Genomic DNA, 25,211 nt, shown 5'->3' with positions numbered 1-25,211 from the left:
CAGAACTACAGAGAGAAGAATCAAATTCGCTTATATGGTAGTAATGATATTGCAACTTAGCTGTTTGACACATGCAGAATCCATTCATGATGTCTTGGGTCAAAGCGGATGCTCCGGCCCCCCTGGGAGATAGACTCAGTTGTTTTGAGCCTGTCTACCATTGAGACTGGACCATGATCTGCATGAAGCCTTTGAAGCGGATGCCAGGCCCCCCTGGTAGGTAGGCTCAATGGTTTGAGACTGGCTACCACCAGTCAGGGCTTAATCTGTGTACCATATCAAAGTTACAGCTTAGTAGCAGGCCCGCGGGACTCATCCTGGACCGATCTCAGGCTGGTACCAGGTCCGGGGCTCTAGATGCACAGGTCCAGGTAGCTCAGTGTTTGTTACAGAGTGGTGGAGTGCGTAGGCTTAGGGTACGGAACCAGGCTAAGGCGCTACACAGGGCTCCGGACCATTCCAGGAAACAACACGATCTTTCCGGACCCGGCTTCATCGTCCCAGACCCTTCGCAGCAGTGGGTGAGGTCATTTTGTTGTACTCGATCCTTTGAGATATAGGGCTGGACATGCTGTGTAGGGCTTAGGAAGCCAACTCTTGAGCTGGAACAAGGTCCGGGCCCCTAATTACCCGGCTCCAGGTACTAGAGCACTCGTTACAGTGTGGTGGAGTGTGTAGGCTTTGGGTACGGAACCAGCTAAGCGGCTACACAGGGCTCCGGACCACCCCAGGAAACAAGCACCCGCTCTCCAGAGTAGGTCCCTAGGGGTCCGGATCCCTCTCCAGCAGCAAGAGGGTCCAGATCTGTACGGCAGTCCAGCAGCTCAATGCAGATCTTAATTGTAGCAACAAAGAGTAGAGGTCCCCGCGGGGGTTAGAAAAGTAAAATCTCGAGAATCAGAATGCGAAATTAAATTTTGACACAGAGACAGATTTGGGAGAAATTATTTCCTTTGCAATCTTGATGTACATGGCCTTGCGCGATGGATGCCAGAGGCCGGGTTTACGAGGTCGGACCTCTACCGCTCTGAGCCGCGCGTTAGCCGGCGGTGCGATGGATGCCAGAGGTCGGGTTTATGAGGGTGTCCCCCAACCGCTCTGGGCCATACGCTAACTCTAACTTATTACAAAGGAAAAGTTTATTTCCCTGCTCTGCCTAGGTGTAAAACTTACGCAGATGTTCTATGTTCCATGGGTTGGGCAGCGGCACTCCATCTTCTGTGGCGAGGCGAACGCATCCGGGCCGGCATACCTCTGTAACCTTGAAGGGCCCCTCCCAGCTGGGGGAAAGTTTGTGGAGCCCTGCTCGGCTCAGGATCCGTCTGAGGACGAGGTCGCCAGCCCGGAGCTCCCTACTGTGCACGAACCGCTGATGATAGCGCCTGAGCGCCTGGTTGTAGCGTGCATTTCGGATTGCTGCTCGCCACCTTCGTTCGTCAACGAAGTCCACGTCGTCCCGCCGCAGCTGCTCCTGCATGGATTCGTCAAAAGCCTGGACCCGTGGTGAGCCCAGGTGAATTTCTGGTGGAAGGCATGCTTCAGTCCCGTAGACCAGGAAGAACGGATTCTCCCCGGTGGCTCGGCTGGGTGTGGTCCGGTTGCCCCATAGTACACATTGAAGCTCATCAACCCATTTTGGCACCATGCTTTTTCAAACAGTTGTAGGTGCGGGTCTTGAGTCTCCTGAGGATCTCTGCATTCGCTCTCTCAACTTGCCCATTGCTGCGGGGATGTGCCACGGACGCAAAGCATATCTGGATGCCGATGTCCTCGCAGTACTCTTGGAAGAGTCTGCTTTTGAATTGGGTCCCGTTGTCCGCGATGATGCGGTTTGGGACGCCAAATCTGCACACAATGGACTTGAGGAATGCGACTGCCGATTTCTTTGTGATATTCACCACAGGGGTAACCTCCGTCCACTTTGTGAACTTGTCGATGGCGACGTAGAGGAACCGGTACCCGCCGACGGCCCGGGGGAATGGCCCCAGGATATCCACACCCCACACAGCGAATGACCATAAGGAAGGAATCATCTGCAGAGCTTGAGCCGGTGTGTGTATTTGCTTTGCATGGAATTGGCATGCTTTGCAGGACTTTACCAGCTCAGCCGCATCCTGGAGTGCTGTTGGCCAGTAGAAGCCATGCCGAAAGGCCTTGCCAACAAGCGTGCGAGATGAGGAATGACTTCCACACTCACCTCCATGGATCTCCGCGAGCAACTCGCGGCCCTCTCCCTGGGAAATGCACCGCATAAGGACACCATTGGCGCCACGGTGGTAGAGATCCCCTTCTACCACCGCGTAGCGTTTAGCCAATCGGACTATGCGTTCAGCGGACACATCGTCATCAGGGAGGATGTTATCTTTCAGGTAGCCCCGGATCTCAGAGATCCATGCATCGGGAGCTTCCTGAGCAGGTGGGAGTGGCTCCACGAGGTCACCAAGATCCTCAACAGAGCACACAGCTTAGGTTTGGCACCATAGGTGGGATGCCGCCGGGATTGCTAGCTTCGAGGTGCTATCTTGATCCCCTTCACCCAGTTCGGCAGGCTGGGCGATAGGTCTCAGCAGCCATCTTTCGAAGACGCCCTCAGGCACGGATGCCCAGGTAGATGCTCTTGCGGAGAGATCATCTGCTGCTGAGTTGAGTTCGCGGGGAACATGTTGCAGTTCCAGGGAGTCGAAGTCCTTCTCAAGCTTCCTCACGTGCATGAGGTATGCCGCGAGCTGGGGATTGTTGCAGCTGCAATCCCCTCGGACCTGCTTGATGATTAGCTGGGAATCCCCCTTCACCAGAAGCTGCCGGACCCCCAATGAGAGGGCTTGCGTCAGGCCAAAGATCAGAGCTTCATACTCCGCCATGTTGTTGGTGGCCATGAACTCAAGGTGCACCATGTACTTCAGCTGATCTCCGGTTGGGTCGATGAGGACCACACCAGCTCCAGCCCACTTCACGCGAGCGGACCCGTCGAAGAAGAGTGTCTAGTGGGGCTCGGTGAAGACTGGTGTCCTGATTTTCGGGTCCGGGGGTCCGGCATTGACGTCCGGACCCCCAGAATTGCTTGGGGAAGGAGTCCACTCCGCTATGAAATCAGCCAGGATCTGGCTCTTGACTGCATGGCGGGGATGGAAGTCCAGTTGGAACTCAGCCAGCTCTGCCGCCCACTTGGCGATATTGCCTGTGGCGTTGGAGTTGTGCAGGATCGCTCTTAGCGGGTAAGAGGTCACTACGACAACTCGGTGTGCCTGAAAGTAGTGGCGCAGTTTCCTGGATGCGATAAGTATCGCATAGATAAGCTTATGCGTCTCAAGATACCTGGCCTTCGCCTCGTGGAGGACTTTGCTGACGTAGTAAACTGGCTTCTGGATGGTCCGGACCTTAATTACCGGGTCCGGCTCGCCCTTATCCACCACATCAGGTCCTTGGGCCCCCAGCGGTTCTGGGTTCGCACTGGGACGAGGCTCCTCCGGATCCGCTTGTGCGGGGTCTGGACCTTTAAGCTGGGGTGAGGCTGACAGGCCCCCGTGTCCGGGGTCCGGCTCACCATCCTTGGCCGGGGAGACCCTGGTGTCCCCCTGGCGAGCTTGCTCCGTCCTTTCGGCGACCAGCACCATGCTGACTGCCTCCGCAGACGTAGCAAGATACATAAACAACGGCTCACCGGGCTCTGGAGCCACCAATACTGGCAGTGAGGTGAGGTGCTGCTTCAGTTCTTGGAAGGCCTGTTCAGCCTCTTCGGTCCAAGAAAATGGACCGGACCTCCTCAATAGCTTGAAGAAGGGAAGGGCCCTCTCAGCCAGCCTCGATATGAAGCGGCTAAGAGCAGCGAGAGATCCAGTAAGCTTCTGGACGTCCTTGATGCGGCCAGGAGGCCTCATCGCTTCGATCGCCTTGATCTTGGCTAGGTTTGCCTCGATGCCTCGATGTGAGACCAGGAAACCCAGCAGCTTCCCTGCTGAGACGCCGAAGATGCACTTCTCGGGGTTCAGCTTCGTGCGCGTGGCGCGGAGCCGGTCGAAGACAAGGGACAGGTCCTCCACTAGTGTTGACCCTACCTTAGTCTTGACCACAATGTCATCGACATAAACCTCAATAATGTCTCTAATTAGATTACAGAAGGTTTTGTTCATAGCTCGTACAAACGTGGATAAGGCATTCCTTAGACCATACGGCATGACAATGTAGCAATAAAACCCATCTACTGTTACAAAGGCAGTATGCTTCCTATCCTCTCTAGACATCTGAATCTGGTGGAAATCAGAGTATGCATCTAGGAAAGACAAAAGGTCACACCCGGAGGTGGAGTCCATGATCTGATCGATACGCGGAAGAGGATAGGGGTCTGTAGGACATGCCTTGTTGAGGCTGGTGTAGTCGATGCACATCCAAAGCTTCCCGTTGGCCTTTGGGACGACGACCAGGTTGGCCAACCACTCGGGGTGGTGGACCTCCTCGATGAAGCCAGCATGTAGGAGCTTGCGGACTTCTTCGCGGAAGAAGTTCTGCCGCTCCACGGACTGCTTCCGAGGCTTCTGGCGCACCGGCGTGGCGTCAGGGTAGATCCTCAGATTGTGCTCGATCACTTCCCTGGGAATCCCGGGCATCTGCGACGGTTCCCAGGCGAACACGTCGACATTTGCCCGGAGGAAAGCGATGAGCACGTCTTCCTATTTATCCTCCAGGTTCCCCGCAATGCGAGTGGTCTTGGCGGAGTCCGCTCCAATCTGCACCGTCTTCACGGGAACATGGTCCGGATCGGACGGTTGGACCTTGGGAGCCTTTGCAGGTGCCCTGGGTTGCGAGGTGGATGGATCCTCCTCGGAACGTGCTGCCTCTGCCGCCAGAGCATGCAGTCTTTCAACTGCAGCGACGGCAGCGGTGCGGTCACCCTGCACGGTGAGGACTCCGGCAGGGGAAGGCATCTTCAAGACCAAATACCCATAATGAGCAATGGCCATGAAGCGGTAGAGTGCCGGTCGGCCAGTGATGGCATTGAACGGGAGGTTCACCTCCGCAACATCGAACAGAACGCTCTCCGTGCGGAAGTTCTCCTCGGTCCCGAACGTGACCGGCAATGTGATGCTCCCAGAGGGAACACCGGATGTGGGCCCACTCCGGAGAATGGGCGAGGGGGAGTCAGCTTGGACTCCGGGATCTGCGACTGCTTGAACACTGCATAGCTGATGACGTTGAGGCCAGCCCCACCGTCGATCAGCATGTGGTAGAGCCTCACGTTGGATGTGACAGGAACGGTGACTAGGGGTAGTACACCAGCTCCGGCCATATTCTCCGGGCAGTCGGATGGCCCGAAAGAGATGGTGGTGTTCATCCACCTCTGGTGAGGCGCCGCCTTCGGGACCCCCGGCTTCACTGAAAGGACCTCTCGGCGAAGGGTCTTCACGTCCCGCCGGGAGACAAGCTCCCGGCTTCCGCCGTACATTACGTACAGCTTCTTGCGGTGGTCGCCGTTGTCGGAATCGGAGTCATCGTCGTGGTAGACGCCCTTCAGCTCCCGAGCGGGGGACTGGTACCCCAGCTCCTTCTCCCCAGCAGCGGCTCCGCTGTCGGAGGCCTTCTCCTTGCCAGGCCGTTGGCGAGGAGGGGGTGAACCGTCCTTGGAGGACTGCTCACGCCGCCCACTGACCCGCTTCGCGAGCTTCTGGATCTCACGGCAGTCAGCGGCGCTGTGGCGAGCGGTGGGATGCACTGGGCATGAACCTCCGCTTCCACCTTGCGGGCGAGGGTGTTTGCCATGTGCATTCTGGCCCCCAGCCCTGCTGCCGCAGCCGGCGCCGCTGCTGGCGCTGCTGCTGCAACGACTGGTCCGCCAGAATGCGGTTCCCCACGGCTCCGGTTCTTGTTCTTCTTCTTCTTGCCACCGCCCTGAGCGATAGCTCCGGAGCCACCAGCCTTGGTGTCTTCGTCTTGGGGGGGCTGAGTGCCATGCACAGCCCTCAGCGGCCCTGGCACACTTGTCTGCCAGGGAGAAAAGCGTAGTGACGCTTTCCACCTCGTGCGTCGCCAGCTTCTCGAGCATCTTCTCGTCACGTACCCCCTGACGGAAAGCAGTGATAATAGATGCATCTGAGATACGAGGAATGATACCCCGTACCTTGGTGAAGCGCGAGATGAAGGCCCGGAGCGTTTCTCCGGGTTTTTGCCTGACGACGTGAAGGCGGCGTGATGGAAAAGTGCCGTGCCGTCGTGTCCATTTAATGCTGCAGACGGGCTCTGCGCGGGTGCAGCACAGGCGGCTGCACTGTGTACCTTGGTAATACGCGATGCACAGTGAGGCCTGACAAAAGCTGTCCCGCGTGCCGCGGCGACAGAGCACGCCTCAACCATCCGCATTAAATGCGGTGGGTGGGCGAGTCTCCTAGCGGAAGACTCGCGCACGAGCCCGCGCCCGTACCTCCGGGACACGTGGCGGCTCCGGACCCCCACGCGGTAAGGGGTCCGGATGGACGCAGGAGGCCCCGGACCCCTACGGGGGTCCGCGGCCTTGGCTGTCAGCTCGGAGCTTCCCTTCCTTAGAGACACGTGGCGTCTCCGGACCCATCCCCAGGCGGGGAACGGGTCCGGGGCCATTGGCCTGGTGAGGAAAGAGCTTGACCCGTGGGGCCTGACTACTCCGTCCTTTGCGCGCAGTTACGGATAACTACGCGGGTCCTGCCTTGCCACAGTAAAAGTGGATATCCCTGCTACAGGGTACCGACACAAAGTATTTTCTGTTTGTCCCTGTCAAGAAATAAAGTCGGTGTTGAACGTGACATCGACTCATTAATCAGCCATGCAGTCGTATAAGGCACTAACCTAACTGTGGTCACCGATCAACTCCATAAATGTACGATCTAGGCTTAATCCTGATCCCTCCATGGATGATAAAATTGAATTACCAGTTGTTTATGAAAGATAAACATTTAAGGTTATTTTAGGGAAGATAGATAAGCTACCCATTTCTAAGAAATGAGTAAAATAAATTGAACTGCCAGAGCGACGGATCAATCAAAACCACACATGGCAGCAAGGGCATGCATGACAGTAGTGGCACAACGGCACAAGTCCCATCTCGTGCATGGCCAATAAATTTGCTCGTATGATTGCTGCTCGCTTCAGGAAATAAAGAGGCTGCATTTTTCTTCTTCTTCTTGCGGATTCTTGCCTTAATAAAATCAAATCGATCAACATCTTCTTAACTGAGCAGAATCGTGTGCGTATATGGAAAAAAAAAGAGCAGCGAGATAGTATAGCTGCGTGCCAACAACCAACTAATCATTCTATTTAGAGTTTAGGGTCGTGGATTTAGGGCTGTAGGCGCGGCTGACGATGATCGCGACATCAGATCATCAGGCACCAGCGACGACGTACACACGCCTCGCTCGGAGCCTTTAAATAATCCCTCCTCGCTAGCTAGCCTAGCTTAGCTACAGGCCTACACCGACGCTGCTACTTCTTGCTAGCGTCGTCGATCCTCTTCGTTCTAGCATTGTTCGTTCAAGATCGAGGTGCTCGCATTTGCATTTTATTCACTCCTTTCTGTTTTCTATTTTATACCGCATGCATAACAGATTATAGTTATAGTAATTTCTTCACAATCCAACTTAACTTTTCTATATTTTTAACTCAAAATTGTATAAAATTTGAGCCCGGCTTTTAATTAAGATCCGGCTCTTAGATTATCGAACTCAAATTTTAGAACCCTTTGACACCATGGCCGGTGGTCTCGCATTTGAAGAGTAAAATAAAGCTGTTTTTTTTCAAAAAACACGTTAATAATAATTAGTCTGTTCGATGTATGTATTCCAAGAAGCATGTGGAGGCTGGAGGTGGCAGAGGGCGGCGGCCCGTAGCTGCGGTCGACCAATGGCTTCCTGGGGCGCGCGGTGTGGGAGTTCGACCCCGACGCCGGCACGCCGGAGGAGCGCGCCGAGGTGGAGAGGCTGCGCCTGGAGTTCGCCGACCACCGCATCCAGAGGAAGGAGTCCGCCGACCTCCTCATGCGCATGCAGGTATATCTGTCTCGTCACTCGTCAGTCATCACACGCGCGCGTACGTATGAACTCATCAACACTGGATTTCTGAGTGAAAATACACGCAAAAAATATATAGCACAGAAAAAAATTCCAAAATCATGAGAAAAATGTCAGTTTCTGGGTCAAGAACATTTGGATTCATGAGTTGAAACTTTGATCTTTTTCTGTTATAAATAAAGATTCGCCAAAAGACCGGCAAATGTTAGGAATCACACGTGTGTGACTTATAGTCAAATCACTATGTAAAATGAAATATTTTTTATTGCTAGAACAATTAAAAATTTATTCTGAACAAAATAATTATTTCAGTAATAAATTCGACTGTATCACACATGAGGAACGGTTTTACACCCAAAACACGAAATCCTGTAGAGGTAGGCTGCTTGCGACATGTCACTCGGGGTCACGCTCAGGGTCAGACTTTCCGCATCAGGATACTTTAAAGCTCCCTCCAGTACCAATACAAAGGAAAAAAACACTGCACCGAGGTATTGTATGTCCTATGGTAAAATAGAGGAAGCATCACGATCATCCATATTAGCGTTGCTCCGAGATAGGCCTGCATGGCGCGGAGCCCGCCTCGATCACCCTCGCCAGAAGCCGCCACCGCGCCCCTCTCCGCCGCCACCCACCCACCCCCACCCCGGCCACCGACGCCCGACGCGGCTTGGTCGCCCGCGCCCGAGGGGGCCTTGCCGTGGGCCTAAACCGGAGGAAAGACGAAGGAGCTCGAGCTGCTGGCCGGCCGCCGTTCCTCACGCCGAACTTGGCCGCCGCACGCCGCTCCTTGCCCCGGCCACCGCGTGCCGTTACGGGCCCTAGATCCGGCCGCCGCACCGCTCCTGACCTCGGCCTCCTCGCGCTGGATCTGTCCACCGTGCACCGCTCCAGAAAGGGAGGAGGGCGGAGGGCCGGCGACGAAGGAGTGCTGAGGACCGGCGAGAGAGGGTGGGGGCGGAGGGTTGGCGGCGCTCGGGTCCGGTAAGGGAGGAGGGGCAGATGGGGAGGGAACGAGAGCTCTTTGGGGGGGGGGGGGGGGAGTCCGGGAGAAAGAGGAGGGCTCAGGAAGGTAAAAAAGGACTAAAAATATGGCGCGTGGGCAAACTGGTAGTCAGTATAGAATATGATGAGTGCGAGAAAAATTAATAATTAGAAAAAAATTATTTTTAAAAAAATTAAAAATAGAGTAAGATGGCCCCGATCAACACTCCCGAAAGACCTATGACTCGAGTAAAAAAAATCTAATCTGGCATGTACGTGGGAATGGGGAGGGGGCCCACCATTGGCCCGCCCAAATGAAATTTGTGGGCAATAAGGCCGGAACCTCATCAATTGGGTCTAGGCTTATCACGGGCCACCCGACCCGATAAACCCGATCCGACTCGCCTAGGTGACGGGTCGGGTACGGGCCGAAATATTTGATCCGAAACTCAAAAAAACTGATTCAACCCGAAAACTACACACAAAATTGCGGACCAACCCGATCCAACCCGAACCCGACCCGACTATGTCATGGGCCAATATTTTTTGACCCGAAACCCAAAATAACCCGACCCGAACCCGACCCGATGAATGATCAGGTCTAATTGGGTCCATGGCCGATATTTTAGTAAAAGTTTTTCCATCCGTTGTGGGTGTCTTTATTTTTTTAACACCTCTCATCTGGATACAGCTGTAGCATCTGTTCGTATACAGACACACACCTACACCACACACACGCACACCTCACACACACCACAAATATACAACCAGCCCCATAACTATACACAGATACCAAGACGTGTCCTTAGAGAGATTACTAGAGTCATCGAGGCTCCGGCGATGGGCGCATCGCAGTCCCTTTGTGACTCCACGCGTTGAGAGACTCATATGAGATTATTTAGGGAATCTACTGTTCCCGAGTGCGAAATCCGCATTGAGCGGCGCTCGAACGCGGACGGCGGGCGCTCCACCGACGAACCCAGCCAACCGAGCTAGGGGCCTACGGCTCGTTCTCTTGTTGTGGGTGTCTCTCTCCACCCAACAAGGAGGCCGGCATTAGAGATGGCAGCGGATCGGGTTCGGTGCGGATATCCGCGGGTTTCGGTTTTTCGGGTTTCGGGTTTGGTGTTGGTTTTTCGCCCACGGTTTTCAGGTTCGGGTTTGGGTTCGGTTTCGGGTTTTGGTTTCCACTCGTGGATATCCAATGGATATCCGAAATAAATTATTTAGAATTAAAACTCATGTTTTATAATATGTTAATGATAATTTGTTTACTTAGACTATTAAATTTATTGAAAGTTGAGTCATGAAAATATTTATTATTTGTTGCCTCTTGCTTATACATGTGAATATGTGTATATTTATCCGCGGGTTTCGGGTATCCATTCGGATTTCGGGTATCCGCGGGTTTGGTTTTGGTGATGGATTTCCACCCGAATCGGTTTCGGGTTCGGATTCGGGTTTCAATTTCGGATTTCGATTTTGGGTGCACGGAGACTCAACCCGATCCGAACCCGACCCGTTGCCATTCTTAGCCGGCATTTTGGGCCGGGTCCATGGGCCAGCCGGTCAGGATACAGCAGCGCGCTGTCACTGTCACTGTCAGTGGTCGAGCGGTGAGTCTCGCGGCGGCGGAGGAAGAGGAATGTATCGCCGGCTAGAGGGCCCGCTGCGGGGCGGGGAGGAGACCCTCGTGGAGGCCGCGTGTGAGGCAGCGCGGGTGGGGGGCTGCCATTGCGGCGAGAGCGGTCGCCAGGGAAGCCGTTAGAACGCAAGTCGCAAGGTGTCTCTCCGTGGCGGGCAAGCTCGTTCTCGTCGATTTCCGCTCTCCCATTGTTTGATGTTGTTAGTCATATATCTGGTAGCAAACCTATGTCAGGCAATTCGCAACCTTGATTCTTGCAGTGTGCAAAGCAAAGCAGCCACCAACGACGGGATCTGCCACGCATCAAGCTTCAGAAGGATGAGCCAGTCACTGAAGAAATTGCACTGAACTCCTTGAGGCAAGCTCTGGATCAGTTCTCTTCACTGCAAGCGAGTGATGGGCACTGGCCCGGTGACTTCAGCGGGGTCATGTTCATAATGCCCGGCTTGGTGCGCCTTTCCTACTTTTCTACACACAACACACCTATGTGTATTTTTCTTTACTTTCCCTTTGTGTAATTGAGTGCTGTTAGTTACAAGTGACAAGGATAAAACATATGTAAGCATTCACTTGCAGATATTTGCTTTGCACGTCACTAATTCACTGAACGTTGTTGTATCACCGGAACATCGCCGTGAGATATGCCGCTACATCTACAATCATCAGGTATGTCATTGTTCTCTTAGACTTACTTCTCTGGTAGACTAGTAGCATTTTGTTCTGACTTTAGCTAAATTGATTAAAATATTTTCCAATCAACCTTGTATTATTTGCCAATGCTTTTAGGCCTCATACAAGTTTAGACCGAGACATGTGCGCTTATGCACAGTTTGGATAAGGTCCCAACTAAGTTAACTTCTTTTGTTCTCCAAAACGAATAATATGTAGAATGAAGATGGTGGATGGGGCACACTTATCTTGGGCTCAAGCAGCATGTTTGGAACATGCTCAAACTACATCACCTTGAGGCTTCTTGGTGAGGAACCAAACGACGAGGACAGTGCATTGGCTAAAGGGCGTGCTTGGATTTTATCCCATGGTGGTGCAACTTTAGTGCCCCAATGGGGAAAGATATGGCTTTCGGTATGCACCAGAGTATATCTGTGATTATGTTGTGTTACATTTTAGAACCCGGGGGGAGTACCATGTTACTTGTATTGTTAATTCCCTAGTATCACTATAACTGACCCAAGCTATTTTATGGATTGAGTGAAGATACTTGGAGTGTATGATTGGTCTGGAAATAATCCAATTTTCCCTGAACTATGGTTGGTTCCCAGGTTTCTGCCATTTCATCCAGGTATTCCTTGTAATGATACAATTCCAACCTCCAGGGTACAATACATTGGACACATATTTTAAGCTCTGTTCTTTTAGGGAAGTTCTGGTGTTTAACCCGTATGGTGTATCTGCCAATGGCTTATCTTTACGGCAAGAAATTTGTTGGGCCGATTACACCAACTATACTGGCACTAAGAGAGGAGATTTATGGCACTTGTTATGGCAAGATCGATTGGAGCAAGGCCCATAACGCCTGTGCAAAGGTTTGTCAAATTTCTTCCAGTTTTACAGTTCCATCAGTTCACCATCTGCATACATGCCTTCAATGATTGGAAAAATGCCAATTTTCCACTCAGCTGATAGATTTGCCACAAAATTCTCAAGCACCTAGTTACAGATTGATAAATCCTTGAAATTCCCTTTGATATGTCACTTTCTGTGGTAAACAAAGTAAAGATTAATTGGTCTGGGCAAATCGTCTGGATAGTTGGTGTAATGTGGGGCAGGATCTATTTGATGGGCTGATTCTGATTTATGACTAGCCTATGGTTCTTGGATAGCCTGTCGTTTAAAAGGACTCATTCCCGGACAGATGTGGGCTCTGGGCTGCAGCATACAAGACTACTAGAGTGTGGATGACTAGCAGCCCTAACATGCATACACCCGTCCCCTCCTCTCCCTCCACACGTGTGCAAAATAAAAATAATTAATAGTTCCAAGCTTCTATCTTAACAATAAAACTAGCAATATAATTTGTTTATTTTCATGTAAACTGTCACAATGTAAAACTGTAAGAGAACCTTAGGTTGCTCTACTCACAAGAATGTTCTAACTGATATGAAGGGTCTTTTTTCTTAAGCTTCTCTTTTCCTGTAAATTTAGGAGGATCTCCTCTGTCCACGTACAGACTTGCAGAATGATGTTTGGACCTCACTCTACAGGTGTGTGGAACCAGTGTTTAGCAGTTGGCCTGTCAACAAGCTGAGAGACAAAGCCCTGGACAACCTCATGGAGCATATACATTATGAAGATGAGAACACTCAGTATGTTTGCATATGCGCTGTGAACAAGGTAAACAACAGGAAAAGTTGACTCCTCAAAATTTACCTAAGTTGTACTACCATTCTGTTGTGGTGTTCTTATTAGTGATCCTTTTGCTTTATGATCTAGTATATATTCTGTTGTAATGGTTCTTTTTAACTATCATGTGCATCTTTGGACTGGTGCTTGGTGCCCATTTTGTTACTTTGCAATTTAGGCTCTAAACATGGTCTGCTGCTGGGTAGAAAATCCAAATTCAAATGCATTCAAGCACCACCTTGCAAGGATTCCTGATTTCTTGTGGCTTTCAGAAGATGGCATGAAGGCACAGGTATAAGTTTTCCCTGTTTCATGCACTTCTAGTACTTGCTAGAATCGTTATACCTATATGATTAGTAAGTGCACAATTGCTGTCATAGTTATTTTCCATTGGCTAGTTAATGATGTCACTACTCCAACTTTACAAGTAATAAGTAACGTTAAATTTACTTTCAACAATGGTTGTTGCACATGTTGCAAGTATGTCTGAGCTCACTGGTTAATGTTTCCTTTAAATTGCAGGGGATGTGCATCGCCTAACCATCATTTAGTAGACAGTAGAGATATGATATGTTGTGAATTAAAATTAGAGTAGAAATGTCTTGGTACGATGATAAGTATGTTGTATTTATTGAACATATAACTATATTTTGAGGAATCTGCTGTATTATCGCGATAGGTATATGATGGCTGTCAGAGCTGGGAGACAGCATTCATAATTCAAGCATTTTGTGCAACGGATCTTGTCAACGAGTATATTCCAACTATCCAGAGAGCCTATGAGTTCATGAAACATTCACAGGTTTCTTTCTTTATCATCAAATCATCCATGTACTAAATAAACAACTGTATTATGTGACATGACATGTATTTGTGTACTCACAGGTTCTGAGGAATCATCCTGGTGACCAAAGTTACTGGCATCGCCATAGATCGAAGGGATCATGGACTCTTTCATCTGCAGACAACGGATGGGCTGTATCTGACACTACAGGAGAAGCTCTTAAGGTTGTTCGATTCTTGTTCACCTTTTATTTTGCCTTAATTTGGACAAGTAAAACTAGTGATCCGACAGGTTACTAGGTTACGACATAACCTAATCTTAATTAGTGAATGTAAAGTGTGTAAACAGCAATCTTATAAAACACTCAGCATTCTCAGTTGTTAATTTCCATACCTTCTTCTATTAATTTTTCCACACTTTCTAAACTTCACTATACAAAGGAACTTATTTAACTTTACTTGCAGGCTGTACTTTTGCTGTCAAACATTGCAAGCAACCATATTGGTGATCCGATAGAAAGAGAAAGGCTGTATGATGCTGCCGATTGCCTTTTATCTTTTATGGTATGAGTTCTCTTAAACGGAATCATCTGAAACGATGTTCCAATTCAATGCATTCGTTCATGCCCCTGAATAATTCTGTTAAGGAACTAAAGTGAACATTACATCTTTCATTAGAATCTGCATAATTTTTCTTGGCTCCCTGTGCTTTTATGAATTTTTTTTCACCTTTTAGCAGTCAGTCAAATAAATTTTAAGTTTATTAACTATATGTTTTGTCAGAGTTGTTGTTCTAAGCTGTGAAGATCATATTTTAATGTCTAATCATTATGCTGCAGAACAAAGATGGTACCTTTTCTACATACGAGTGCAAAAGAACTTCTTCTTGGATAGAGGTAAGTTTTTACAAGCTTCTGCTCATATATATTCTTGTAATTTTCCCTTAGGAAGATGCATCGGTACTTTTTATCTTGCCTTTTTTTCATTTACTGTTTCCAGTCCACTGTATTGACATATTTCTGTTAATCAACTAGATTCTAAATCCTTGTGAGAGTTTTCCCAATATGGTCGTTGATTATCCGTAAGTGATGCAAATGACGTATTGTTAGCAAAAAGCCTCGTAACGAACTTTCCAGTTTAGCTAAAGAAATTTACTCACTACATTGGCAGTTACCCAGAATGCACTTCCTCCGTGCTTCAAGCTCTGATACTGTTCAAAGAGTTATACCCTAGTTATCATACAGAAGAGATCAATGAATCTATCAGAAAGGCAGCAATATTTATTGAGAGCAGACAAAAGGAAGATGGTTCCTGGTTTGTCATCATTTGCTGACTTACCTTACTCATATGAATTTTAGTTCAAGAGTTGATAACACACATAGCTTTTTGGCAGGTTAGGCACTTGGGGTGTATGTTTTACCTATGGGGCCTTCTTTTCGATTAAAGGTTTAGTTGCTTCTGGAAGAACATATGAGAACAGCTCTTCCATCAGGAAAGCTTGCCAATTTTTATTGTCAAAGCAGCTCAGTACTGGTGGATGGGGAGAAAGCCATGTATCAAATGAAACAAAGGTACTTCTCATTCGTGTTCTCTAGATCTCTCTAGCTCTGGTTTTTCTTGCTGGTGAATACTGATAAGGATACAATTTTTTTCATTGGATTCTTATTTAACATGATCCAATAATGTTAAATATTAATTCTTATTTAACATGATACTAACAAATCGAGCCAAAGAGTGCTAGGTCAGCTAGTCTAGTCACTCCGGCGGCACCCCCCCTAGGTCCTGAGTTCGATTCCCGGTGGGAGCGAATTTCAGGCTGGGGGTAAAAAAATCCCCTCGCCTGCCCCCGAAACCTACACACGGCAAGCGGCCCGATTGGACGACCCGTTCTCACGTGGGTGACGGCCCGAGTGTCTGGCGGCCGGTGTATGGGCGGGGGCGGGGGTTCGGGGATTGTCTCGGCCTGCGTGAGAAGGCCTCTTCTTACATGCAATGCCGGGGGGGGGGGGGGAGGGGGGGCTTGCCCCTCGCAGGTCGAGTTTTTATACTAACAAATCGACTCATATGATACTCCATGGTGAATCTGAATAATCCAAATGGATTTCAATCATTAGTCATTCATTGGATTTACTGAATCATTGAATCTAAATATTCTTAGAAGCCGATCTTACTCAGTTTCTTTCGCAATAAGAACTGCTCCTGTTCCAGTATTTAATGCAACAAGAACAGAGCCTCAAGCTAATCTGGGTAGGGCACACTATTTAATGCATTGGCAAACTTATATTAGACTATCAAAGAGTTTGCATTTTGTCTTTTAACTTCTTTTTCTTTTTCCTTGTAATACTAAATAGGTTTATGTGAACATTGAAGGTAGCCGCGCTCATGCAGTCAATACAGCTTGGGCTATGCTGGCTTTAATTTATGCTAAACAGGTACAATTTGCTAGTACTTGATTTAAATTTTGACAATAATATGCATTTCATCAATCTAGTCACATACCTTTGTTTGAATACCAGTTTGAACGAGATCCAACACCACTGCATCATGCTGCAAAAGAATTGATCAATATGAAGTTGGAGACAGGAGAGTTTCCCCAACAAGTATGTTTCTGGCTTTCTGCTTGTGTTCATAATGGTGGCTTCTATGAGCAAGCAAGTTTGTTATGCTCCTCTTAGATTGAACAGAATTTTAATGAAATATAGTGTTGAGGACGACTATTGCAACACCATTCATATTGCATATTAATTATTACAGGAATGAAACATCCATTTTTCTCACATATGAATCTGTGATCATATAAATGCCCAAATGGGTGACTACAGACTAGAATGTGTAACAATATATTTTCAGTTTACATGCTAAAAAAAAAACCCACCTATACATCTTGCAGTAATCACACAACTGCACATGCTCCCCCCAAAAAAAAAATCATCTCGGCCTATATATTGGGCCGTAATCACACAACTGCAATTCAGTTAGCGTGCTCAAAACGGTATTGAGGTGATGTTCCAGATATTATTATTGTGTCTAATTCTAGTAACCTTATAAATTTGACATGCTTCTTTTGGTATGCCGGCGGTGAATTTTGAAATAATCTGTTTGGCTTTGTAATCGATGCATAATTTCACAGGTATCCTGTAGTACGGAAAGCGTGAACTATCATGATTCTGTATATTAATGTGGTGTGTTGGTCTTTGATTATCCAAGGTCCATCTGTTTTTTTTACTGTGCTTGCATTTTGATGGCAGGAACATGTGGGATGCTTCAACTGCTCCCTTTTCTTCAATTACCCAAACTACCGTAACATATTCCCCATTTGGGCTCTTGGGGAATATCGTCGCTGTCTTCGTGCACACAAGATTAATGGGTCCATGTGAGTGTGAACATACGAACTACAAAAGATGTGAAGGTGTAAAGCTGTTTCCATGTATCAGCGTATCACATGCATAATACGAGACTGATGCTAGCTAGTTGGAGTGTTGGACTGTTGCATCAGCATTCAGCAGTGTAGTACTGTAGTGACGCATTACAGAAGAACATGAGATGGAAGGAATCAAGTAGCATATCCGTGTCATCAGCTTTAATTTTATTCCGTGTCTTTTCGTGACGTGGAGGCTTATGTAAGAAGTTTAGTTACAGTTCACTTCATGTCTTTGGCCTGTCATCCATGTCTAATTTGTACTGCCTACCCTTGCAATTTGCAAGAATTATACGTGTCCATACTTTTCGTTAAAAAATATGTGTCCATTGTTGCACCATTAGATTCTAGTACTACACACTTTTTTTTTTCTCGAGTGTTAAATTTTGTGCCATGTGAACATTCAGACCCAATTCTGATACATAAATAAAAAAAAGAAACTCTCAACCCATTCCTAAGGATGGGCCAAACGTGAAACGTTAAAGTGTTAGATTAAATATCTTCAGCCTGAAATAGATACTCTCTCCGTCCTGAAATGTAGGTCATTCTAGGACTCAAAATTTGTCCTCAAATATAAGACATTCTAGGGAACTTAGACCCAACCATCTTAATTGTGCAACGTTTTTGGGTCTATAGATACTCCCTCCGTTCTGAAATGTAGGTCATTTTAGGACTCAAAATTTGTCCTCAAATATAAGACATTCTAGGTTGAAAGTAGACCCAACCATCTTAATTGTGCAACATTTTCGGGTCTTTCTCAATAGAAAGATGTGCATGCAATCATGTATGGAAGGTGCATATGGGGGAGATGCATGGGGAAATGGCATGCTATCTTAATTAGCATATATTTAATGACCCAAATAGAGTTCCAATGCATAATAATTAGGGGTAGTAGAGTCTTTTCTACACAACTATAATCTGTCTTAAAAACTTCAGAATGACCTACATTTCAGGACGGAGGGAGTAGATATAAAAAAAATGCACACACATCTTCAGGCTCAAGACTCGTTAGGGCATGTACAATGGTACACACAGCTGCCGTCTGTAAATACATTGAACAGCGTACACAGACAGTAAATGGATAATTTGTACAACGGATTTTCTATTTGGTCGTCTATAAATTATTTAATTAATGTATGTGTACATAATCTAATCTAAATAAGATCTTTGTATGCATTTTTGTTGCTTCTTTGGAACAATTGAGATCAATCAAAAGAAGATGAACAGAAAAAAAATTAAAACCTAACAAAAAATTAAAAAAAAAACACTGCACGCCTACACTCGCGAGGCCCCCAACCTTATCTCTTGGCCCAACCTTATCTTCCTGTGAGCTCTTTCGTCCTCTCGTCCTCTGGCTCTGTTGAGTCCGCCGGGGAGAGCAGCAGAGCAGGCTGCGGCGTGGTGGCGAGCGCGTGAGCCAGAGGGCGCAGCGCAGCGGCCACCTCTGACGGGCAGGCACGAGCGCGGTGCAGGCCACCTCCAGCGAGCAAGCGCGGCGTAGCGGCCACCTCCGGCGGGCAGTCGCGAGAGGCGGTGCAGGCCACCTCCGGCGAGCTGGCGCGGCGCAGCGGCCACCTCCGTCGGGAAGGCGCGAGTGGCGGCGCAGGCCATCTCCGGCGCGCAGGCGCGAGCGGCGGCGCAGGCCACCTCCGGCGAGCAGGCGCGAGCGGCTGCGCAAGCCACCTCCGGCAAGCAAAATGCTCGTGCGCACACTGCACACCGGATCTCTCGCCACCGTAGTTGAGTCGAAGCTGCGTGTACAACGGCTTCCTCGGCGTCGATTTGCTCTCGGAGCACGAGCCAACGCCGTCGTCTCGCGACACGACGGCACAAGCCGTTTCCACGTTTAATCACCTTGATAAACGAGATAAACCGTATATAGACGACTTAGTAATTGCTGTTGTACATGCCCTTAGGTTAGTTAGCAGTCGAATAAGCCAGCCCATGTTATGGCTGACCGAGTCTGTAGGAGCTCGTTGCATGCCAGACCATGCAGAGCGCGTCTTCAGGGTTGTGCGCGGCTTGTTCGCCGGATGCGGGATGGCATGCCCAACGGAGCGGCATGCCGCGCTTAGCGAGCAGTTCACTGTCCACGATTAGGAGTAGAGAGTCCTTTATATTCTCACTAATACATGAGAAAACGCTGCCAAGTTTAGCAGCACCACCACCAAGATCGTGTTCTCGCGTGAGCGTTTTGTGTTCTTGTGAAGTTCCCTGTGTGCGTGTGTTCTTCGTGTTCCTGGACGTCAGGAGCTCGCCGGAGCTCCAACACGGCCAGCCCGTCCCCTCGCCGTTACGAGCCTGCCCAGCGGGGGAGCGGGGAGCCACGCGCGAGGAAGGAGGGCCGCGGATCAGCTGATACATTACCGGCCATACAGCATTTATCAGTGAGCTCCGGTAACAATAATTGATTGAAAATCGGTAAAAAATCGCCAAAACCGATAGGTAAATGGACCCAAATTCAAAAAAAAAAATGAAAATTGACGATTTATCGTCAATAATCGATGCAAACCGAACGATTTATCGCTTCGCCTACTGAAAATGTGTTTTGGCAGTGGAAAAAATATAAAGGTTTGATAGCATTTAATTTTTTAGGTTATGTATTATATTATATTAAATAAATTACACATACATGCACAATTTTACATATGGGATTGCCTAAGAAATAAACATGTTTACATATTTTGCCCATGAATTGCATAAAACACATGAATTTGCACATGTATACAAACCACGAAGTGTATAGTCCATATAAACAAATGAGTACATATTCCATACAAACTTCATAGTTCAAAGAAACAAAAGAGTGCATAGTTCATACAAACCTCATAATGTATAGAAACAAGAGTACATAGTCTATAGAAACTACATACAAACTAGCAAGCATATAGTCCATACATGAAGGCATTCGGCATATCAATTTAATCATTCTTCGGTCTCTTCTTGTTGGTAATTGTGATATCCATAATAATATTCCTAAATATTGAAATGAACTTAAATAAGAGGGGAACACATAATGATGAAATTGTAATATAGATACATACATACCTGTAATTCACCAATCTGACCACTAGTGCTCATGTCAAGATGTACCGGTAGTTGAATGAAATGGCTTGGATATGGTGGTGGGTGTGAATATGGTTGTGGGTACGGATATGGGTATGGTTGTGGGTATGGATATGGGTAGTAGGGTGGACGTGGATAGCTGAAGGTTGAACTTACTGAGCTGGAGCTATCACCTTCCCGAGGATCAGATCGACGTCGGTTGCTTGTCGTCCTCCGTTGTGACATGGGTTGACCATGATGTTATGTGGCATGGGTTGCCCCTCCTCCACCTTTTCAACACGATAATACTTGCACTTGAAGCCAATGCTAATCTTCGCTCCATGTTCCCAAAGTAAGTCCTAATTATTGGACATTCACCTACAAGAAGAGAAATCAAACCATATCTGTGTTAAAATTATGCTATGAATAAATGGTACTCACTCTTAATTTGTACCATTTAGGCATGTAATATAAAGTAAAGGCATGCACCTTATTATCCTATTTAACATAGCATTTTGTACAACAATAAACTTTTCTCCAGGACTAATATCTAATACTGTAGCCTAGATTTTATATCTGTGATACAACCAACCATCCAAGAAATATTGTATACCAATATAGTATATTTGGCCAAATCGGTGAGTAGAAAAATAAAAAAGAAGCTAAGCTGAACTGAAAATCGTCCGATACAAATCGATAATCAACGATTTACCTCGATTATCGACGCCACGAGCACAGCTCCCTCGCTCCCTCCCAGCTGCAGCATCATCGATAAAAATATTTTTTCCCTAAACAAACAATTGTTGCTTTCAACATGTGACAACATTCTGGAATCAAGGGAATGTCTAGTTTTTTTATAAAAATAAGTTCTCTACTTTTTATGAATTTTTTTAAAATTTTGAATTTTCCATTGAAATCCAGCAAAATTCCAGTCGGTTTACGTTTTCAGCTAACATCGGTAATGATAAATTTCACCGATAATCGCGATTATCAAGCGGTTTTGTATTCCATGGCGCCGCCCCTTCGCAGCCGGCACTGCCCGCTCATCAAGCTACCTGCGAAGATGACGTGGAGCCGGCGTCAGCTATCCGCCAAGGTGGCGCTGAGAGCAGGTATTATAAGGTCAGCGAGGCGGGCTGGGAGCACAACCACGTCGGAAAAATCATCGCTGGCGGAGAGAGAAATGGAGAGAGAAGGTGAAGCGGGCGTCTTGTTACACGCCGGCTTCTAGTCGGCTGCTGCACGCGCGAGCTGCCCTCATTTGCTGCGCTCGTGGGCGTGCTGCTCCCATTGGCCACAGCGCTGCCTGCTTGCTCCCGCTGCCACCGCCCGCCATAAATGCTCACCACGCTGGCTATTCTCTCCGCCGGCAACGGGCTGGGTTATAAGCTCTGCTTTGAGGCTGCCCGCCGTGGGTACGCCACCCCATCCTGCACCGCGTCCTGCAGTACCGTTTTCCAGGAAAATGAGCTGCAGCGGGTACTCTATCGTGCTGCGCTATAGTAGAAAACGAGCTGCAGCGGGTACTCTATCGTGCTGCGCTATAGTAGCGAACGGACTCCGAACCGGCAAATACAGCGCGGTACGGACGAGCCGCTACCAGCACCGCGCGGGTCCCATTTGTTCATCCCGCTTCCGTCCCCAATCGCCACCGCCGCTTGGCTCCGCCGCCGCGCCCAGGCGAGAGGAGGCCACGCGTGCTGGTGGCCGCGCGTGCTCCGCAGCGAGGCAAATGCGCCGCCGTGTGCTCCGCGCGCGCACCGCCGGCGCCATGGACCCGAGCCGCACCGCCGGAGCTCCCGCACTCGGCCGGAGGGAGGAAGGAGGGATGAGGGAGGAGGGTGGGGACGCCGTCACGAGGCCATCCGAGCTCGAGCGCCGTGGAGGGTGGCCGGCCGCCGTCCTCGCCAGATCCGCCGTCGTGCCGCACGTAGGCCGCCGTGGCCCCGGTTGGAGAAGAAACGGCCCTCGCCGACGGTGACGAGCGCGGCCCCTAGCCCCATGCGCGGCGCGGCCTCCGCGGCGGCGGCGACGGCGGCGGCGGAGCTGAGAGGGAGATGCCGGCGCGGCCGGCGCGTGCGCTACGGAGCTCCACCGCGGCCTGCGCGCCCGCTCGGAGCTCCGCCGCGGCGCAGGGGAGGCCCGCGCTAGCCGAAAACGCGCGCCGCCACCGCGCGCCGCCGCAGACGGCCACGCTTCGGCCCGCTGCGGCCGGGAGGAAGGGCGCTCCGGCCCGCTGTCGTCGCCGCGAACCTCGCGTCCGCCGGGATCTGGGGGAGGGGAAGGGAGCAGGGGCCGCGCAGGGAGGGGAGAAGAGGATGCGGCGCTCGCCGGCCGCGAGGCAGAAGGAGGGAGGAGGGGCGAGGAGGGAGGAGAACGCGCCGGCGGAGCTCGCCCGCCGCGCCATGGCTTCCGCGGGAGCACGAGGGAGGAGGAGGTGGAACGAGGAGGGGCGAGGAGGGAGGACGGCGCGCCGGCGTGGGGAGGGAAAGCCGCGTGCTGGAGGCGGGGGCGGCGTGCTGGGCGGCCGGGGTGCTCTGGGAGGCGGAGGCGGCGGTCGGGGTGGGAGAGAGAATGGGGGAGGGAGCGACGGGAAGAAGGGAGAGAGGGAGGGGTAGATTGAGTCTATGACGCGTGGGTTCTCCTGATGGGTAGTTGAGATAGAGGATAAGATAGAGTATGAACGAGTGCACGAAAACTGGATGCAGAGTAGAGAGTATGGATGAGCAGAATAAAATATTCTGTTCAGAGGATGGATTTAGAAACGAGTGCAAATAGCCTTAGAGGCTGGGAACTCGTTGGGCCTCCGTGTAAGCGTCGCGTGTGTGATCGGCCGTGGGCCGTGTAAGTGCTGCGTGCGTGATCAGCCGAGTGAACTGGCATAAATGCCCAACCTGTAACGGTCTAACTGAGAAGAACTAAGCAAATAGAAGTTTTCTCCCTAAACCCTCGTCCCTGTCTCTCCCCTGCACCTCCTCCGTCTCTCTACTATCTTCGGTGATCGCCGGAACGGTTTGCCGTCGTCGGTACGCGACACGCCCACGCCGAGGAAGGAGGGCCGCGGATCGGGATCTCGCGCCGCCCCTTTCGCCGCCGGCACTGCTGCATTGCGGCGGGAGGAGGCGGAGGAGGAGATGTGGCGGCTGAAGATCGCGGAGGGGCGCGGGGACCCCTGGCTGAGTGGCTGCGCACGAACAACGGCCACGTCGGCCGCCAGGTCTGGGAGTTCGACGCCGCCGCCGAGCCCGACACCGCCGTCGACGCCGCGCGCCGGGCCTTCGTCGAGCGGAGGCACGACCTCAAGCACAGCGCCGACCTCCTCATGCGCCTCCAGGTGCGTAACCGCCAGCAATGCCCGCGATACGCGCCTCGCCTCCCCCCGCTGATGCGACGATGCGGCCGCCTCTGCGCTCGCCCCGGCTGTGGTCTGTGGATGCCGCGGCCGCGTGCATGTCGTCGTCTCCACCGGTCGATCGGCCAATCAGTCGAGCGGGCGATCGGTGTCGTGGTGTGGTCGGAAACTGTCATGCATCACATGGTTGTATTGATGAGGGCGCTTCTATCAGCTACGCCTTGCTTGGATTTGTTTCTTTTACTTACAGTAGCCTTTCGCTACCCTTGGTAATATTCCTGTACCATGCAAAATGGCTAAAAATGGAGCGCCGAGGGTTTTGAGTTATGCAATTCAGTCTGCGTTCAGTGTTCCCTGTAAACATAGAAAACATGTTTTCTTCTAATGTCTGTTTTGTTCCACTTCACTGTAGACTTGTAACATTTGTTCTCTTTTACACACTGCAGTTAAACGTTACCTACTACAGTATCAGCTTTGCTTGGTCTCTTTACTGCAGTAACCTTTTTCAGTGTCTCCGTGAAAATATTAGTACTGTGTGAAAGGGTTAACATGGAGCATTGCTTTGTCAATTAATCCAGCCTGTGCTCAGTTTTTCTGTAGGCTTAAAAAGATGTTCTCTTCTGCAATCCCTGTTTCAGTGCTCCACTTCCCTGTAAATTTGAAACATATCTTCTCTTTTACATACTGCAGTTCGCTAAAGAAAATCCTCTTAACCTGGACCTTCCAGCAATCAAGCTGGATGAGAATGAAGATGTTACGGAGGAAGCCGTAGCAACTACTTTGAAAAGGGCAATTAGCCGTTTTTCTACTCTCCAGGCACATGATGGACACTGGCCTGGGGACTATGGTGGCCCTATGTTCCTTATGCCAGGCTTGGTACTTCCTTGAACTTTCTTACTTCACTCAGATATGCATTTCTACAAATAAAATGCATTTAATCTTGCCAATGGTTAGGAGCAAGTTGATCTATTCTTCTTTCTCACTTGCTGTGCCTCTATTTCTATGTGAGCACCAATTTCATTTCAGACTGAATGCGATTGCCAATTTAGTTACCTCCTAAAATAGGAAAACAGGCAAACATCTCATTTTAGATTATTGTAAGGAAAAAATATGTTCTTGTTTCTTGGTCTATATGAAATATACTAATTGTGTTTTATCCTTCGCCCAGATCATAACATTGTATGTGACTGGAGCACTAAACACTGTCTTGTCATCAGAACACCAGAAAGAGATCCACCGGTATCTCTATAATCATCAGGCAAGGATTCATTTCTAAATCTATCGATCCTGTGGTGGCTAAAAGTAATCTAATTTTTGCCAATGCAAGTGCAGAATGAAGATCGCGCCGCGGAGCCGACCGCCGCCACAGATCCGGCCGCCACCGCCACGCCTCCGTCCGTCGCCCAAGCTCCACGTGCCAGAGGGACGCGCAGCCCTGCCGGGATTGTTTCGCCACCGCGGGGGCCCTAAACCCCGACATCCGAGTGCCGCCGCCGTCCTCGCCTCGGGTGCTCCGCCGGCGCGAATCCGCTCTTCCCTCGAGCGGATCGGGGCCGGACGACGGCGGATCGAGCTCCGAGCTCCGGCGGCGCG

The 25,211-nt window shown here is 49.7% G+C and overlaps 1 protein-coding gene and 1 pseudogene across 3 annotated transcripts; both read left to right on the top strand.

The window, feature by feature from the left end:
* The first annotated feature begins 7,422 nt into the window (after window positions 1-7,422).
* LOC120654626 (achilleol B synthase-like) lies at window positions 7,423-17,540 on the top strand. Of its 3 annotated transcripts, XM_039932201.1 has the most exons (19): window positions 7,423-7,505; window positions 7,811-8,009; window positions 10,920-11,108; window positions 11,236-11,325; window positions 11,548-11,742; window positions 11,875-11,959; window positions 12,037-12,203; window positions 12,823-13,011; window positions 13,199-13,312; window positions 13,700-13,822; window positions 13,906-14,028; window positions 14,269-14,367; window positions 14,643-14,699; window positions 14,838-14,884; window positions 14,974-15,117; window positions 15,197-15,374; window positions 16,155-16,235; window positions 16,320-16,403; window positions 17,052-17,540. In XM_039932201.1, exons 2-19 carry the CDS (start codon window positions 7,998-8,000, stop codon window positions 17,178-17,180), a joined length of 2,106 nt encoding a protein of 701 aa, XP_039788135.1. In that variant the 5' UTR covers window positions 7,423-7,505; window positions 7,811-7,997; the 3' UTR covers window positions 17,181-17,540. The 3 variants fall into 3 exon arrangements, with proteins under 3 accessions (XP_039788135.1, XP_039788136.1, XP_039788137.1); XM_039932202.1 differs by lacking the exons at window positions 7,423-7,505; window positions 7,811-8,009 and adding an exon at window positions 10,409-10,797; XM_039932203.1 differs by lacking the exons at window positions 7,423-7,505; window positions 7,811-8,009 and adding an exon at window positions 10,409-10,797 and having other exon boundaries at window positions 10,920-11,148.
* Window positions 17,541-23,036: 5,496 nt separating this feature from the next.
* On the top strand, window positions 23,037-25,077 carry LOC120654623 (annotated as a pseudogene).
* The last annotated feature ends 134 nt before the right edge of the window (window positions 25,078-25,211 follow it).

The sequence above is a fragment of the Panicum virgatum genome, chromosome 1N (genome assembly GCF_016808335.1).
Source record: "Panicum virgatum strain AP13 chromosome 1N, P.virgatum_v5, whole genome shotgun sequence".
Lineage (NCBI taxonomy): Eukaryota > Viridiplantae > Streptophyta > Magnoliopsida > Poales > Poaceae > Panicum > Panicum virgatum.
Note: the sequence above shows the minus strand (reverse complement) of the source record. Positions and strands in the feature narration are given on the sequence as shown.